The 14811-nt window shown below is 35.8% G+C and overlaps 2 protein-coding genes and 7 non-coding genes across 10 annotated transcripts; 4 read left to right on the top strand and 5 right to left on the bottom strand.

Annotated features, from left to right (window-relative positions):
* Positions 1-484: 484 nt before the first annotated feature.
* Positions 485-6657, bottom strand: rme-6 (Receptor-mediated endocytosis protein 6). Of its 2 annotated transcripts, NM_075807.7 has the most exons (18): positions 6552-6657; positions 6410-6496; positions 6268-6365; positions 5808-5910; positions 5462-5764; positions 5058-5166; positions 4689-5005; positions 4485-4640; positions 3987-4155; positions 3504-3938; positions 2900-3191; positions 2626-2853; positions 2203-2337; positions 1926-2151; positions 1763-1878; positions 1236-1308; positions 963-1160; positions 485-761 (listed from the first exon to the last, which is right to left on the bottom strand). In NM_075807.7, exons 1-18 carry the CDS (start codon positions 6651-6653, stop codon positions 627-629), a joined length of 3282 nt encoding a protein of 1093 aa, NP_508208.2. In that variant the 5' UTR covers positions 6654-6657; the 3' UTR covers positions 485-626. The 2 variants fall into 2 exon arrangements, with proteins under 2 accessions (NP_508208.2, NP_001379623.1); NM_001392724.1 differs by lacking the exon at positions 6552-6657 and having other exon boundaries at positions 496-761; positions 6410-6498.
* A 138-nt stretch (positions 6658-6795) lies between these two features.
* pigx-1 (Phosphatidylinositol-glycan biosynthesis class X protein) lies at positions 6796-8264 on the top strand (the record flags this gene model as incomplete). Its single annotated transcript, NM_075806.5, has 6 exons — positions 6796-6972; positions 7497-7624; positions 7674-7740; positions 7794-7884; positions 7932-8027; positions 8074-8264. The coding sequence occupies 6 exons, from the start codon at positions 6796-6798 to the stop codon at positions 8244-8246; spliced, it is 732 nt and encodes a 243-aa protein (NP_508207.1). The 3' UTR covers positions 8247-8264.
* Positions 8265-11372: 3108 nt separating this feature from the next.
* Positions 11373-11502, bottom strand: F49E7.5. Its single transcript, NR_102145.1, has one exon. It is a non-coding gene; the product is annotated as an Unclassified non-coding RNA F49E7.5 (non-coding RNA).
* Positions 11503-13898: 2396 nt separating this feature from the next.
* On the bottom strand, positions 13899-13971 carry F49E7.t2. Its single transcript has one exon. It is a non-coding gene; the product is annotated as a tRNA-Arg (tRNA).
* On the top strand, positions 13906-13973 carry F49E7.4. The gene has a single exon (NR_070375.1). It is a non-coding gene; the product is annotated as an Unclassified non-coding RNA F49E7.4 (non-coding RNA).
* Positions 13974-14334: 361 nt separating this feature from the next.
* F49E7.t1 lies at positions 14335-14409 on the bottom strand. Its single transcript has one exon. It is a non-coding gene; the product is annotated as a tRNA-Arg (tRNA).
* On the top strand, positions 14342-14411 carry F49E7.3. Its single transcript, NR_070374.1, has one exon. It is a non-coding gene; the product is annotated as an Unclassified non-coding RNA F49E7.3 (non-coding RNA).
* A 150-nt stretch (positions 14412-14561) lies between these two features.
* K03E6.8 lies at positions 14562-14649 on the bottom strand. The gene has a single exon (NR_070373.1). It is a non-coding gene; the product is annotated as an Unclassified non-coding RNA K03E6.8 (non-coding RNA).
* F49E7.t3 lies at positions 14564-14636 on the top strand. The gene has a single exon. It is a non-coding gene; the product is annotated as a tRNA-Arg (tRNA).
* Positions 14650-14811: the final 162 nt, after the last annotated feature.

Genomic DNA, 14811 nt, shown 5'->3' with positions numbered 1-14811 from the left:
TAAATATGTTTCTTGGCCAAAGTGAAGTGAAACATATTTTCTCTTGAATTTAGAGCATAAATTTAAAGTTTGATCTTTTAAAGTGGGATAAGCTCCCGGGCTTGAAGGTGAAATATCGCCAGCCGGGAAAAATTTCCAAACCCTTCACATGCTGCATAAAAAATTTTTCAACAGAAAAAAATTGTTTTAAGTGGAGCAGGGTGTAAAGCAAGCACAAAGTCAGATTTTTAAGCACCAAGCTAAGCTTGACAACAAATATTTTCTACAGTGATGCTCAAAAATTTTCAAAAAGGCTTCATTTCTGGAGAACTTAGCGATTTGCCACAACTGAAAATTTTCCAAAAATCTACGAATTGTTGAAATGTTATTATGATACTCGGGTAAGTTAGACAATTACACGTGTGCTAGAGCTATGAAAAAAAGTTTTAACGCTTTTTACGCTAATACTGAAATTGTGATATTATTTTTTAAAATTAGTTTCAAAAGAACATCTACAAACATTCATTCTTCGCAATTAGCTGTAATAAATAAGTATACACATAACAATAAAAACTGAGTTTGCTGCGGAACGAAAGTGTTCCCATAAAATATATTCAAAAAAAAATAATTTGGTTCAAAATATACAATCACAGAATTGTCTTGATATATTCAACAGCCGACTTGAAGTTGACCCAGTAGTAAGCATCACGTCCCGACTCGATGCGGTCACCGGCAAAGGTTTCAACAAATTGCACGTTAGACAGAAGAGCACGTGGATTCGCCTGGAAATGAAAATTGAAAGCTTCAAGCTAATATCGAAATTTAAAAAAAAGAAGTTCAACTACATAAATGTTTTAACTAGATATATGTATAACTGACAGCTTTTTAGTTATTACTATAGTCTGCAGCGGTGAAGCCTAAATTTTAAATTAAATTTAAAATATTTTCCAAAACAAAAACGAAATTTCAACTGCTTCTCTCACCTTAATAATCACAAAAACTAGAACCGGTGTGAGGTCATCTGCGGATGCGACCGCGTTTTTCGAAGACAACGCCACCAGGTTGTTGATGACGTCACAGCATCGGACCACACAGTTGAGCTTGTCCTGAGCAGTCACATAAATATCCAGCATTGAGAGTTCCGCCTGAGCAGACGGCCAGGGAGCTTCACCGTGGAGGTGCTGCAATTTTTATTGTGTACAATATGTTAGTCAATTTTTTTCAATTCAATAAAAAACAAATAATAAAAAATAAACTTCTGGAATTTTCAAAAAGTCGTTGACCGGCGTGACTACGTCAGAAACTTTGGCGATGGTTCCACGGAGCAACCTGAGAAAATAACATGAATTATTGTTCAAGTTTTGGTTTTCGATTAAAAAAAGGATTAAAGGACGATCCGTTCTTCAAGTGCTATGCACTGCGGATCTGGGATTCAGGTACACTGCCTGGTGGTGATCCCTCTGAGCTGTAATTTAAGCCACGTCCTAGCCGGGGGCTGTGGCCGTTAATCCAGTCGTGGATTGCTCCACTTCCCAATAGAGGCTGGGTGAACCTAGGGGGTGAGGCCAAAATTGAACTCGTGACCTCCAGACTGCTAGCGGCCACCACTACCGACTGAGCTATCTGCCCCCCTCCCTTAATATTAAATAGCAATTTTAAGCTTAAAAGCCACAATTTTTGCACAAAATTTCTGGAGCATGGCTTCAAGAGTAAGCCAAATTTTTCATCACAGTTTCTAGCTATTACACTTGTTGAAAGCTCCCAAGTCTCAAAAAATCCTCACTTGTCTCTGTGATGATCCGCATCTCTATTCGGGTAGAATGCGTTATCATAAACCGCAAAAATCACATAACGCTCGATGGTTGTCATGGCTCGCGACATCATTGTATCCGTGGCAAACTGAAACCATTTATAAATTACTAGCTTCTTTATACTAGCTTCCTTACATTCCAATCCACGTTTTGCATCAAGCGATCCCTCAAAAATGTGAGTAGATTCTTCAAAAACTCGGCACGTTCATCCTGAGCTCGAAGGTATTTGAATTCGTCGTAAAACTTGAGCACGGCCGTCACTTCCTGAGTTTTGCCAACTGTGTGCTTGTTGTTGAAGCCCGTTTCCAGAAAAGTGCGCATGAGGAAATCAACGAGGATTTGCTCGGTGAGCCGGCGGTTTCTAAAATAATGAAAATCGATGAAAATTTACAGATAAAGGAAGGATGCTTACAACAAAACTCTTTGCTCCAACGAAGAGATATCATTCGATTTTCTCATTAGTGAAGCACGTTCCTCACGCATTCCATTTACGATTTTGTCCTGCTCAGCTTCATTCAATTTCAAATGGTCCATGAGGATTTCAACGCTGAAATTTTTAAAGGTCTCATCTACAAATCAATACTGAGGATATGGAATTTGGCTAGTATGAAAAGAGTCTAAGCTTAAGCCTTGACCTAAATCTAAGCCTATGCCAAAGCTTTCGCCTAAGGCTCAGTCTTAGCCGAAGCCTGAGCCTAATCCTAAGCCTAAGCCTAAGCTTAAGCCTGTATGAACCTTCGAAAAATGTCATCCATTATAAAAATGAAGATTGTTTCTATCGCGTATTTCACTGCTTGAAATAATGTTTTTCGAATAGTTTCATTCCCGCTCTTACCCAGCGTGCTCAAAGAGTTCGATGCATCGCTTGACTTCTCTCAACTGAGCCGCAAGCCCGTACTCTCTCCTGTGCTCAGTTTCCACGAGGACTCCATCCAAAAACCTCCCAAGCAGCACTTTCTTGTCCCACTCATTTTGCTTTGTCTCGTTGCGATACCCGATCCTTGGCAAGTAGGAAATGTTCCCGAGAACTGTGATCATTTTTCGAAGGGTGTCTTGAAAAGCCCTGAAACACCATAATCTGGATAATATAGATGAATTAAAAAACTTACCGACAACCAACCAGATTTTCAGACGAATAATACGGCTCCAGTGGCTCTTTTCTCGGAGTCGATGAGGCAGAGGCAGTGCCATCAATTAGATTCCCGAGCGCTGGTTTTTGCTCTTTAATCGATGATATCGACGCGTACTTAGCCAGAATATCGTCACGTGGACCTGTAGCAACGTCTGGTAGGTTTTGCTCACTGCTGCTAGTGGGGATGCCTGACGGAGGTGGTTTTACAAATGATCCCGAACGACGGAGGTGCTCACGGATGTCGGATAGGGTGTTGGATTGTGTGATTCCTAAAACTCTAGCTAATATGTATGTTTGAGAATTCGCGCTGGATGGAACTGAAAGCTAATTGAAAGTGGGAGGACTAAAGTTCATTTTAAAATGTTAAGAATCAGTTTTTCAACCACGTATTTCAGAGGTGCGTGGAATTTCAGCAATCACAGATTGCCGGAAAATGGTAATTTCTTCTAAATGCCGAAATTCTCCAACAGTTCAATTTCTGCGTCCTTTCACTACTCGAACTTTAACTACGCAGGTAATCCGCTCTGCCTGGTACTTCCCAAAAAAATTAGCTCAACTTAGTAAAATAGTAATCTTCTTACCCTTCTTCATCCTATCGCTCAAACTTTTCAGTTTAGCAAGTTTTCCTCGTTGCTCGCCACCAACTCCTTGATCACCAATCTGAAGTTCTTCTGTAGATGTGAGAGGCTCGGGGGACACTGATGTTGAGTCACTGAGATGTTCGCTGTTAGTTTCAGCTGAACCAGACGAAAAGTCAATAAGATTGTTTTCCACTGGAGTCTCCTTCGGTGCTGGAGTTGGCTCCAGAAGCTTCTCCAAATCAGCCAACTGTCTCCTTTCCTCGGCCTTCTTTTTTAGACGATCAGCTTCCGCAACGTCTTTGTAGTTTTTGGGGCTATACTCTAAGTAGAACAAATCAAAGTTCTCTTTTCCAAAAGCTAGTGCTTCTCCCTGTTTTGCTCCGAGCTCATTGATATCGTTGAAAGAGTCACCGGTTCGTTTGAATGAGTGTTGAACTGAAAAAAAGTGTCAGTTATGAAAAAAGTTCCCATTTGGGTGTATACCTTTTCGATGAATATTACGAAGTGTTGATATTTTTGGTGAAGCCTCTAGGTTGTCAAAGTGTGACTTTTGAGTGGTGGAGCTGATTGTGGCGGGAAGCTTGTCGCATACTGATAAAATTCTTGAGAGCTTCGCGTCAGAAGTTGATGGTGCATTACGAATAATTTTAATCTGGAATTGAAATTTAGAAATTTCGCTTTTTTTCTATATTCGAAGACCTCCAGGCTTATCCTACCACCTGGTGAAATTTTGGAGGGTATACAACACTTTAGCTGACTAAGATAGCCATACAGATTTTGGATTTGGGTCTATAGCCTGATATCTTTTGACTTAAGTCTAGTAGCTTTTTTGTCTGAAACCAACATCATCACTGATTTTCCTATCACTGTTTTTTAGCCTATTTCTAAAACTGACGTCCCTCGAGCCTAACACTTTTGGGTCTTGACAATAAGAGCGTTTGTCTAGACTTTCATAAAATTTTGATATTAGGGATGACTCACCAAAACGTTAACATCCGCCACAGTTCCAACAAAACTCGATTTCGTAGCCATATCCGATTCAGCAGTCCCGTTCGCGATAAGCGACGTGATCTCAACGTCGGGAGCAAGTTTCTCCACAAGTAAAGCATCCATCATTTCTGATATGAGATGTGTGTTCTGAAAAGCTTCTAGTTGAGAGCAGTATCAATTCCAAAGACAACTCACCCGACACTGGCTCAAAAACTCTTTGTACTCTTCCGGCGGCGATTCAAACTCCCTCAATGAAATCATTTGGATAATCATCGCGATTTGAACCAAGTTATGGTTTACAATTGTCCCAACTCTGACATCATTATCCACAACTCCAAACTTTTGCGGACTGATGATTGCCGGGCAAATGAGGTTTGAAACAATCATATCCTTGCAAGCATGACTCAGCTCAATAGCTGACACATCATCGACCACCTCGTACAGCGAGCAGAATATGTCTCGAATGATCCAATTCAAATTTGGTGGAAGCATTGGCAGAGCTTTCGAGATATCTAAATGCATTGAAAATTTTATATTTGTTCTGTTTGGCGGAAAACAACTCACTTTCCAGAAAAGTGTCAACAAAATCGACTAGCTTGGAAACAACGAGAGCTCTGTATTCGGGTAGGCGATCCTCATTCTGCTTGTTATCACGTAAGAACCGAGCCGTGGACTGAAAAATATAGACGTATGAAAAGCTCTCTTGAAAGTGAGTTTTTTTCCAGCAGCTAAACCAAAACCAGGTTTTTAAAATTGAAATTGTTTAAACAAATTGTCAAGCCTTTTCAAGCCTACAGAGCTTGAAATGAAACTTTAAGTATTTTGTGGATGACATATACTACACTAACAATTGTTTTAACAGCTAGTAACACTATTTTGGTCAGTGCAATTTTTGAACCGAATTCTGTGGTTACTGTATAAGCTTTTCCACATCCTAGTTTTGGTCAGTGCAGAATCATAAAATTTACCTGTTTTGCATCGATATCCAACCAAAAGCTGCCCAACTGAATAACATCCAAAACCCCTTTCCTCAAAGCTTTTGTTAGATATACCATTGTCGGATGTATTAGTTCTACAAAATGCTTGTAGAATCTCGTTGATATGGAAGTTTCCTTCCGCAGAATTGTCCTCATCTCACTGCCAGATCTGTATAGTTGAAGCTTCAAAAGATTACACACAACTTGTGCAATCTTGAGCTCATCCTCTGGGTACAGAGCGCACGAGTAGACGAGGTGGAAGAGTACTTGAATTGTGGAGTCGTTTGATGTAATCTGGAAATTATAGGTAATGTGTTGAAACAATGGAAAAACTCACATCATTTCTGTCAATGCTATTCAATAGTTCGGCGACCGACTGGGGCTCATTGTACAATATTGTCAGCAATTGGTCAAGAGTGGAAAAGTGATGCCCGACGTGCCTGAATTTTTTAATTTGCATTTTTCCTGTATTGTTATGTTGGCTCGTATGGCATTTTCGGAATAGTGGTCTTTTTAAATTTTCCAGTCATATTTTATGTGAGTTTACGGGCAATATGTTAAAGTGATCATTCTGGTTTTCATGGTTTTAGGCATGAAAATTATTTTGCTCATTTAAGTTTCAGTTATCGAAAATTGTATTAATTAAAAAATTTAGGTTCGTAAATCGACATATCCAATATTTTATGACATGGTGCAACTCGACCGATAATTTCTGTCATTCACTACACTTCATATAAATTCAATTTATTGGCAAAACTCGGAAAATGTCGGTTGCAGCTCAGCTTTTCTTTACTCACTTGTATGCTGGGAGAGCTTCAGTTTCACTAATCTCTTTGAGAAGCCTGCATGCAATTGTTGGCTCGAGTGCCTGGTTTTTGAGCTGACGTCCAACGTTCTGAACAATATTTAGTGGGAATCCTAATCATCAAGAACACTTACATTCCAGTAGGAGCTTCTCCATGCCTCGGTGAGCAACTTAATTTCGTTATCCGATACTTCTTGTTGGTGTCTGTTCAGAGAGTGGAGCTGAAAAATTGAAATTTGTATTTGAAATCACTTTTAAAAACTTCAAAATTCCTACCTCAGCGTCCGTAAGCAATTTTTGATTGCGAATTTTGGTGGCCAACTCATAAAACTCCCGATACTCGTCCTGAGACCGAATCCGCTCGATGATATCGGCCATTTACCTGAAAAAAAAAAAGAAAAATTAAGCAAGAAAATTTATTTAAAATTCAGTTTTCAAAAAAAATCGGTGTAACACAAAAGAAAAGACAAAGAAAAAGAGAGGATGAGTGCGCGGGTCTGCACACCGGTTCACGGTGGCCATGCACACAATGCACCACACTTTACGACACCTCCTCCTAAAGGCAAACGGAGGAGGGACCTTGATTATCGGGAAAATGGTGGCCAAAGATGGTTTATTCACACTGCTATTTGCAATACTAATTGTAAATGTTCAAAGTTGCATTTTGCTAGCAAAAGATAACCATGGAGATATGAAGGTAAATTAGAATAGGAATTGTTACAGAAAAGTCTTAAATAAAACTTAAAATTAACCAAAACCAGGAAAAATGTTCAAAAACATGATTAAATATATCAGAAATATTTTTCAAAGTTGTTGTGAAGTGTTTTAATATACGTTAAATACTTTTAAAAATATTTTTCCACTGGTTTTATTTTTCGTTTACCTTTTTTTAACAATCAGAAGTGTCAAACATTTTATACATTAATGCTCCTTTTTCAAAAAAAAAAAATTTTTAATGCAGTGCTCTATTTTATAGAATTAGACTTTCCAAACTTATTTTTAGTCCTTTTTACTAAATCCTTTGAGAGTACAGCTTAGTTGTCCTCTTTATTGTAATTTTTGACAATAATTTCAACATTAATTTGTTTTAATTTTTCGAAAGGTCCCCGTATAAAATTTACTTGGGCCTATCTACAAAGTAAAGCAATGAAACAGTGCTTCTCGAACTTTCGTGATAATCGAAGTAGAACCACTGCAGTAATAAATCTAGTTAACACTTAGGTGAACGGTTATGGACTTCACAGAGAACTGAAACTACCTGCATTCATTCAAACTCAATCCAGAATTCCTCAATGCCGAATTCTCTACAAAATCGAGATTCCGGAAGGTGTCTATGTTGATGAAAGAGAGTAAGACTATAAACATTTGATTATTTTTAATAGTTTATATAAGTTTCAGGTTACAAAGTGCAAGGTTTGGCTATGATTTTATAGTTTTACCGGTAAAGAAAACCAATTCACAAATGGTAAGCAATGAACATTTTTTAGAAATTTTTTCATTAAAAAATCATACGTTCAGCTCTTTGCCATCAAGAAAAAGCTTTACCTATCAACATTTGAGATGAAGAATCTTCTAAAAATCAAGATACATTTACATCCGCCGAGTAAAGGTTTATTTTTCAATTTTGACTGAAAATTCCCACGGACAAATTTTCAGCTTTCCCAAAGTCTCTAAAATTCCCTGTTCCAACAATTGCTGTAGACTGCAAAGGGGATTTGTTCAAAGGTTGCACAACACTTAAAACTTCTCGTGGTGGGTTTTCTAAAAATTTTTCAGACTTGTAAGTGTTTTTTTTCAGATCTCAGGCTAAAATCAGAATCTCCCAACTGGTTGTCAGTTAAGAGCCCAAGCAGAGCTCCTGTGGAATTGGAAACGTTCCGAGACGAACAACTTTTTGCAGATTTCGGATATGAATCGTGTTTTTTGCTGGTTACTACTTTGCTCACTTCTATGTATTATTTAATAAAATAAAATTTTGGATTATTCAATAAGAAATATTATTTGCAACTGTAATTTCGGTTATGTGTGCACTGACCAATTTTGTGTTGCCACTGACCAGCTTGATGAGCGCAATCACCAATTTTGTGTTTGCAGTGACCAAATCACAAATTTAAAAAATTTTTATAGGGGTTGCAGAGCACAGTTTTTATATGTGCAAGCGTGTTGTCAACCAATTTTTTGGGCACATTTCCAAGACACAATAGATTTGTAAAAAATGTTTGCACCAGCCCAGTCACTACTGAAAAATTTGAATCAAATTTGGGCCACCAAAAATATTAATTTAATTTGATCTGAATCGTCAAAATCTGTAAAACTTGTAGAAGTTGCACAGATTATCAATTATTATGCTCTGAAGCTTACCAAATTTTATAACATCACACTTTTCGCGTCATTTAGAATTATACTGCTTCCCACCATGAGTCACAGGCCAACAACTATGTGAACTTTCCGTAAGTTTTCCGAATGACTCATAAAGTGAGAGCTCCGTGCTTGTTTTGTCTGCTGCTCTATTTGCCAGTGATCCCGTTTTTTGTGAAAAAAGGAGGGGGGGGGGGGGGGGGGGGAAGAGACCGGGTGTGATTTTCAAAAAAAGTGATAGGTTAATGTATGGTAATTCCGTGGTGATCGGGAGTTGGTTGTGATCCGATTACTATAATTTTAATATTTTAAGGGATGACGACTTTGTGGGAACTGATTTTTATTCTGCCTATTTTGCATTTTAGCATTCGTCACTTAATTTTTTTTTTTTGAAATCGAAAACCTTTTTTTATTTTTTGCAACAAAAATAAATATACTTAAAAATTAGAAAAATTTAACCATTACGGATGTACTGTGTATTACGCCCAAATACAGAGTCATTTTATCATCATTATTTTTCTATTGTTCTGTCTTCTTAACATTTTTTTGAGCACAATGACGTAAATGATGTGACATGTAATTCAAATAATTTCCAATCAGTTATTAATACTTTCATTCCTTGTTTGTGTACAATTACAAGTCGAATCACGTTTTGTTTTTTCCCATTCGTCAATTTACTTTCAATAACAACATGGGCTGTATACAATTTGATACATTAATTTTCATAATCCGTAGTTTTTTTTTAACTGTTCAGTTATTTTTCGAACTGTTTTAAATATTCAAATTACACTCACCAAATCTAAATTTGCAATGACCATTTCTAAATTTGCACCGACCAATGTTATATTTGCACTGACCAATTTAAAAATCGCACTGACCAATTCTAAATTTGCACTGATCAATTTTAAATTTGCACTGACCAATTAAAAAATCGCACTGACCAAATCCAAAATTCCACTGACCAATTTTAATGCTGATTAATCACCTTCATGAGTTGCAGTGACCATTAAAAATTGAATTATCCCAATTATGTGTTTTTTTAAATAGTCACCAAAGCTTAAGATTTGATGATGATATCATCGTATGTTTTTTTTAATATCTACCAATAAGATGTTTTCTTTTGAACACTTTCTATAAAGCTTCAAACTTATTAGTTATTTGTGAAGAAAGTGGCAACTAAGTAAACATTTTGTTTGATGGCGATGTTTGAAGCGTTAAATAAAGACAACAACAATTTGAAGCATGGAATCCAGAATATGGGGGCATTATTCAATTTGATAGCAGTACAATTTTAAATTTTCCTGAAAATTTTTGACTTGCTGTTGTTGTAGAAATTTTCAGCTCAGTGAAAATTTTGATCACCTGAAATTTGTTTGTTGATTTTGTTTTAGATCTTCTGAATACTGTCAAATCTGTAAGCGATATAGGCATTTTTTATAAAATTTGCTCGGAAAAATAAATGATGCTGAAAATTCTAACCTAGGAGACCCAAAACATTTTTGGTGAAACATAACCAAATTACGTTTTCCTTCGCCCTTTCAATTTCAAAAATCAACTCGTTGTAAAATTGAATTCGAATATCAAACGAAAACTAATAATAATCTTGATTTCAAACGACTGAAAACTAAAGCAAAACACCGTCGTTTTCCCTTGCTGTTTTTTGTCGAAAAAAAATCCAGTTTCATGTGGAAATGGCTTGTGAGACGAAGGAAAAGCAGCAGGCGTCTTTTCTCTGCTTCATCTTCTTCGTTTTTACGCTCCGTTCATTTCTCTTTTGCCTCTCCTTGTCCCCCCATCTCCTACCACCCATTATTCTCTTTTCTTTACCCCTCTCTTTCTCTACCACCCTCACCATCTACTCGTTTCGCGAGGCACGCGGCACGTAGGGTAGAGCTGTCACTTCTTTCTCTATGCCCTCTACCAATAGAAAGAGAATGAGAGAAAGAGATATACATACACACATGTGAGTTTGTGTACTCTGAACTCCCGAACCTTAAACATACAGCTGATTTTTTTTTGTTTTTCTGGTTTTCACTTTTTTTTTGTTTTTTACACTTTTCATACGTCATTTTATGATTAATCTCCTTCTAAAATTTAAAGTCCTTTTTTAGTATCTCGCAATTTAATTTCACATAATATACCCTTTGGTTTGAATTTTATTTTGCCACAAACTAGTTTGATTGTCATGTTTTTGGACTAATTTTAAAATGTAGTTCTGTCATTTTTTGCCAGAAAATAAAAAAAATGTTAAGTAATAACTAGGCATAGTAGTGATTAACATCTTTCAAATTAGAGAATTTTTTAAAAATAAATGTTTCGGGCCACTATGAGGTGTAGCATTTTTTTTTTCAAATTTATTAATGTAGTTATAAAGTTGAGTTGTTGCATAAGTTCATGAAAATGTCTTACATGTTTAAAAAAAAAATATTTTTCGAGATAATTTATTTTTCAAAAAATCCTTTTTCTGATAAGTACTACTGTTTTCTATCAGGCTTACATTCTAATTTTACTCTGTTCCTTAAATTGTTAAAATATCTGGTTATCGTTTTTCTAATTATTTGTAGTTTTTTTTTATAAATATCGCTAAAATAGACAACTTGTCCGATATTTCTGAAATTATGGTCATCGTCCAAAATATTAAAAAAAATGTACTCTCAGCAAAAAAAAGAAACAAATTTCAAATTTTTCTCTGCTAAAAAATCAGTGAATGAAGCAGTTTTTCGAAACTATGAACTGTCATAACCTTTTTTTTGAAAAGTCTAACCGTCCTTGGTTGTTTTTATTCATTTTTTTAAGTTCAAATACTTTATTTCTATCTATTTTCCCTAACAATTTCGAACATTACTCTTTTACTGAAACAAATCTAGGTTAGAAACCAAATCTAGTATTCCGTATCAAATTAAAAACAAAAAAAAATCGTCAAGTTCGACCTTCGAGATGACACTCGCCGTTGGGGTTTTTTGGCCAAATCGATTAGTTGAACGACCTATGTACGAGGAAACATGCCACTTTATATGTTTTCAATTCATGTTTGTAGTTCATTTTTATATTAAAACTCTATGTGTTCTCTTTTTTTGTTGGTGATACACTGACCATTGTTCTACTTTTTTACAATTTGTAATTCAGTTATGCCAACGCCAACTTTGAGGTACTTTTTTGTTGAGAAAACTTCAAAATTGGGGATTGAATGGTCCCATATCTTCAGAGTTCCGTTGAAGTGCATGTATTAGAAAATGTCCCCCAAAATGAGCAGTGATTTCCAAAAGGTTACGGTAGCTTTTATATACTTCTGCTACTTCGAAAGCTATTAAGAATTCATTCTCTTTGAAAATATCTTCAATTTTTTCATATTCTACGGAGTTGACTTGCACTAGGTACCATGGAAAATCTTCAATTTTTCTACGGAACCAAAAAAATTGTTATATACTTCTCTCGTGATACCGCTCTTTTATATACACATTTTTCCAACTTGAAATTTAAAATTTAAATTTTCAATCCAGCAAGTTGAATTTTTCAGTCAAAAGTCTTGTGACGAAAAGTGTTTGAAAAAAGTGCAAATGTGATAGGGAAAAGAAGAGAATGTAATCTCTCCCGGGGTCTCGCTTTTTAACTTTTTGGGGTTTTCTTTTTTATAATAGAAAATTATTGATTTTTCGGGGAAAAATTTTTGGTACTAGTTTAAGAGCTTGAAATTTTTTTTCTATTTTTTGACTTAAATAATTAAAAAATACATTTTCAAAATTAAAAAGCATGATATTTTTTATAAAACCAACAGACGTCATTTGTTGTTATTTTTCTCTCCAAATCTTATTGATATAAGCATCTCCATTAAAAATATTTTTGTTATTTATTTCCTGAACATTTTCCGTTTCTATTCCAAATTCTATTGCAAGCCCACGCAAACAAAAATTCGCACTTGCCTCCCCCGTATACTAATAACTTTCTCCGTCGCTTGAGCAAACTTTGTACAACGTACAACTGCAACCAAAGGTATTTTATTCTGTTTTTGCGGAAATTGACATCCCATCTCTATGGTAACAGGACACGTTTTAATGCACTTCCGACGTTTTGGCCCGAAGCATTTTCATGGAAGGAATGCGGATTTTTTTGAAGATTTTTTTGTATAGTAGGAAATTGTTCAGATGAGAGCTATGTTAGTTTGTCATCTTGATACAAGCCAATTTTATTTTTTTTTGTAATTTTTCTAATTACGAAAAAAATTAAAATTTTGTAAGTTGAATTTTTGTGTTAATTTTAAAATTAATAATAATTTTTTTTCAAAAGCTTTGAATTTTAAAATTTGGTTGTTTTTTTTTTAAATTTAATTCAAAAAGTTAAAAAAAAATTGTTTGAATATAATAAACTTTTTAATCTTTCTGAAAAATTTAGTTTAAAATTCGAATTATTTTTAATTTTAAACGCAGATAATTATTTTTAATTTAACTGAAATTTTTAAAAGAAATCACCGGAAAATTATAAAGAATAATTCGATGCTAGTTCAAAAAAAACGGAATTATAAAGAATTCATTTTAATATCTAGATTTGAGCAATGTTTGTTGAAAATCATTTATAAAAAATTTGTAGTTTTAAAATCTCGATGTTTGCATTTTCATGTCAAATTCCCATATACTTCTGGAAATGTTTTTTTCAATATGCATTCACTCATTGTTTTCCAACTTTCGAGTTACTCTAGTTTCCACTTAAATTTTTAATCAGAATACCAGAAACCACTCATAACCTTTACTTTTTTCACCCGAGCTCAAATACTAGGGCCTCTTGTCAAGAACATTCCACAAATTTGATATCAAAAGATCAGAATATCAATCCCGAATTTTCTTAATTTTTCAACCTAAAAAATTGGAATGCAAACGATAGGACAAGTTAATGCCGGGGGAGAAATGGCAATGAAGCGGGAAAAGGGGGGGGGGGGGGGGGGCGCAATTTATTTACATGCTGTCTATTGGCAGTTTCTCCTCCTTTTTCTCTCGTTTTCTGTTCATTCCTTCCGTTTTTCTCTTTTTTTTTCGCGCCCATCTTTCATGCTTTAACCCCTTTGCTACTACTGTGTGGTCGTGTTGAATGTACATTCCACGCCGGTTGTCAATATGTTTTGTATGTTTGCATGTTTGTCGAGATTTACAGGTTATTAGACATTCTTGAAGTTCCTTTTGTTGTGAGAGTCAGGAAATGGGAAAAAAGTGTAAAAGATTAGTATTTTAGTCGTAAGCTTTTGAAAGAAACCACTGAAAATTAGATAAAAATATACGACCACGGCAGGGATCGAACCTGCAATCCCCAGATTCGAAGTCTGATGCCTTATCCATTAGGCCACGCGGCCACACGCCACGTTGCAGCTAAAGGCATTGCCTATTTAACGGTGGCGAATCCAAGTTAGTAAGGGAATTCAAATTTCCAAATTCATACTTTTAAAAATTCAACCAAATTTCGCACGGAACTATTCTAAAGTACTTTTGTTTAGCTGTTTTACACGAGCTGACACTAGGGTACCGTTTGAAATTTTTACTCAACTGTCGTTTTGATTTCAGTGCATGCAAAAATAAACAATTCTAAAACTTGATAGTGACAGCTTTATCTTCTCCTTCTAATAATCTGACGGCAAATTAGCCGAATTACAAAAAAAATTGTGAAATAGGTATTTTTCTCCGGTATTCCTGTTGGAAAAAAACGTTTAAAAAATATACGACCACGGCAGGGATCGAACCTGCAATCCCCATAGATTCGAAGTCTGATGCCTTATCCATTAGGCCACGCGGCCACACGCCACGTTTATACAGGTGGGATTGTCTTGCAACCAGGGGTGGGCGGCTACTAGCCTATTTAGCCGAATCAGCCGTTCGGCAAGTTCGGCAAAATCGGCTTTTAGGCGCCCACCGATCGCAACATGATACCCCCGTGAAAACGTGGCGTGTGGCCGCGTGGCCTAATGGATAAGGCATCAGACTTCGAATCTGGGGATTGCAGGTTCGATCCCTGCCGTGGTCGTATATTTTTTTTTAAACTGAAATGCCGGAAAAAGTATTTTTATTGTCTATTTTGCAAGTGGAAATTTAAATAAGTGTTCAAAAATCAAGAAGCCTATCATTTATATCCCCAATGGGTAATACCCATCAAATGACCATGGCAACTTGATCTCTTTATTTTAAACAAGAATAGTTTT

The sequence above is a fragment of the Caenorhabditis elegans genome, chromosome X (genome assembly GCF_000002985.6).
Source record: "Caenorhabditis elegans chromosome X".
NCBI lineage: Eukaryota > Metazoa > Nematoda > Chromadorea > Rhabditida > Rhabditidae > Caenorhabditis > Caenorhabditis elegans.
The sequence above is the reverse complement of the archived record's forward strand: the minus strand, read 5'-3'. Positions and strand labels throughout refer to the sequence as shown.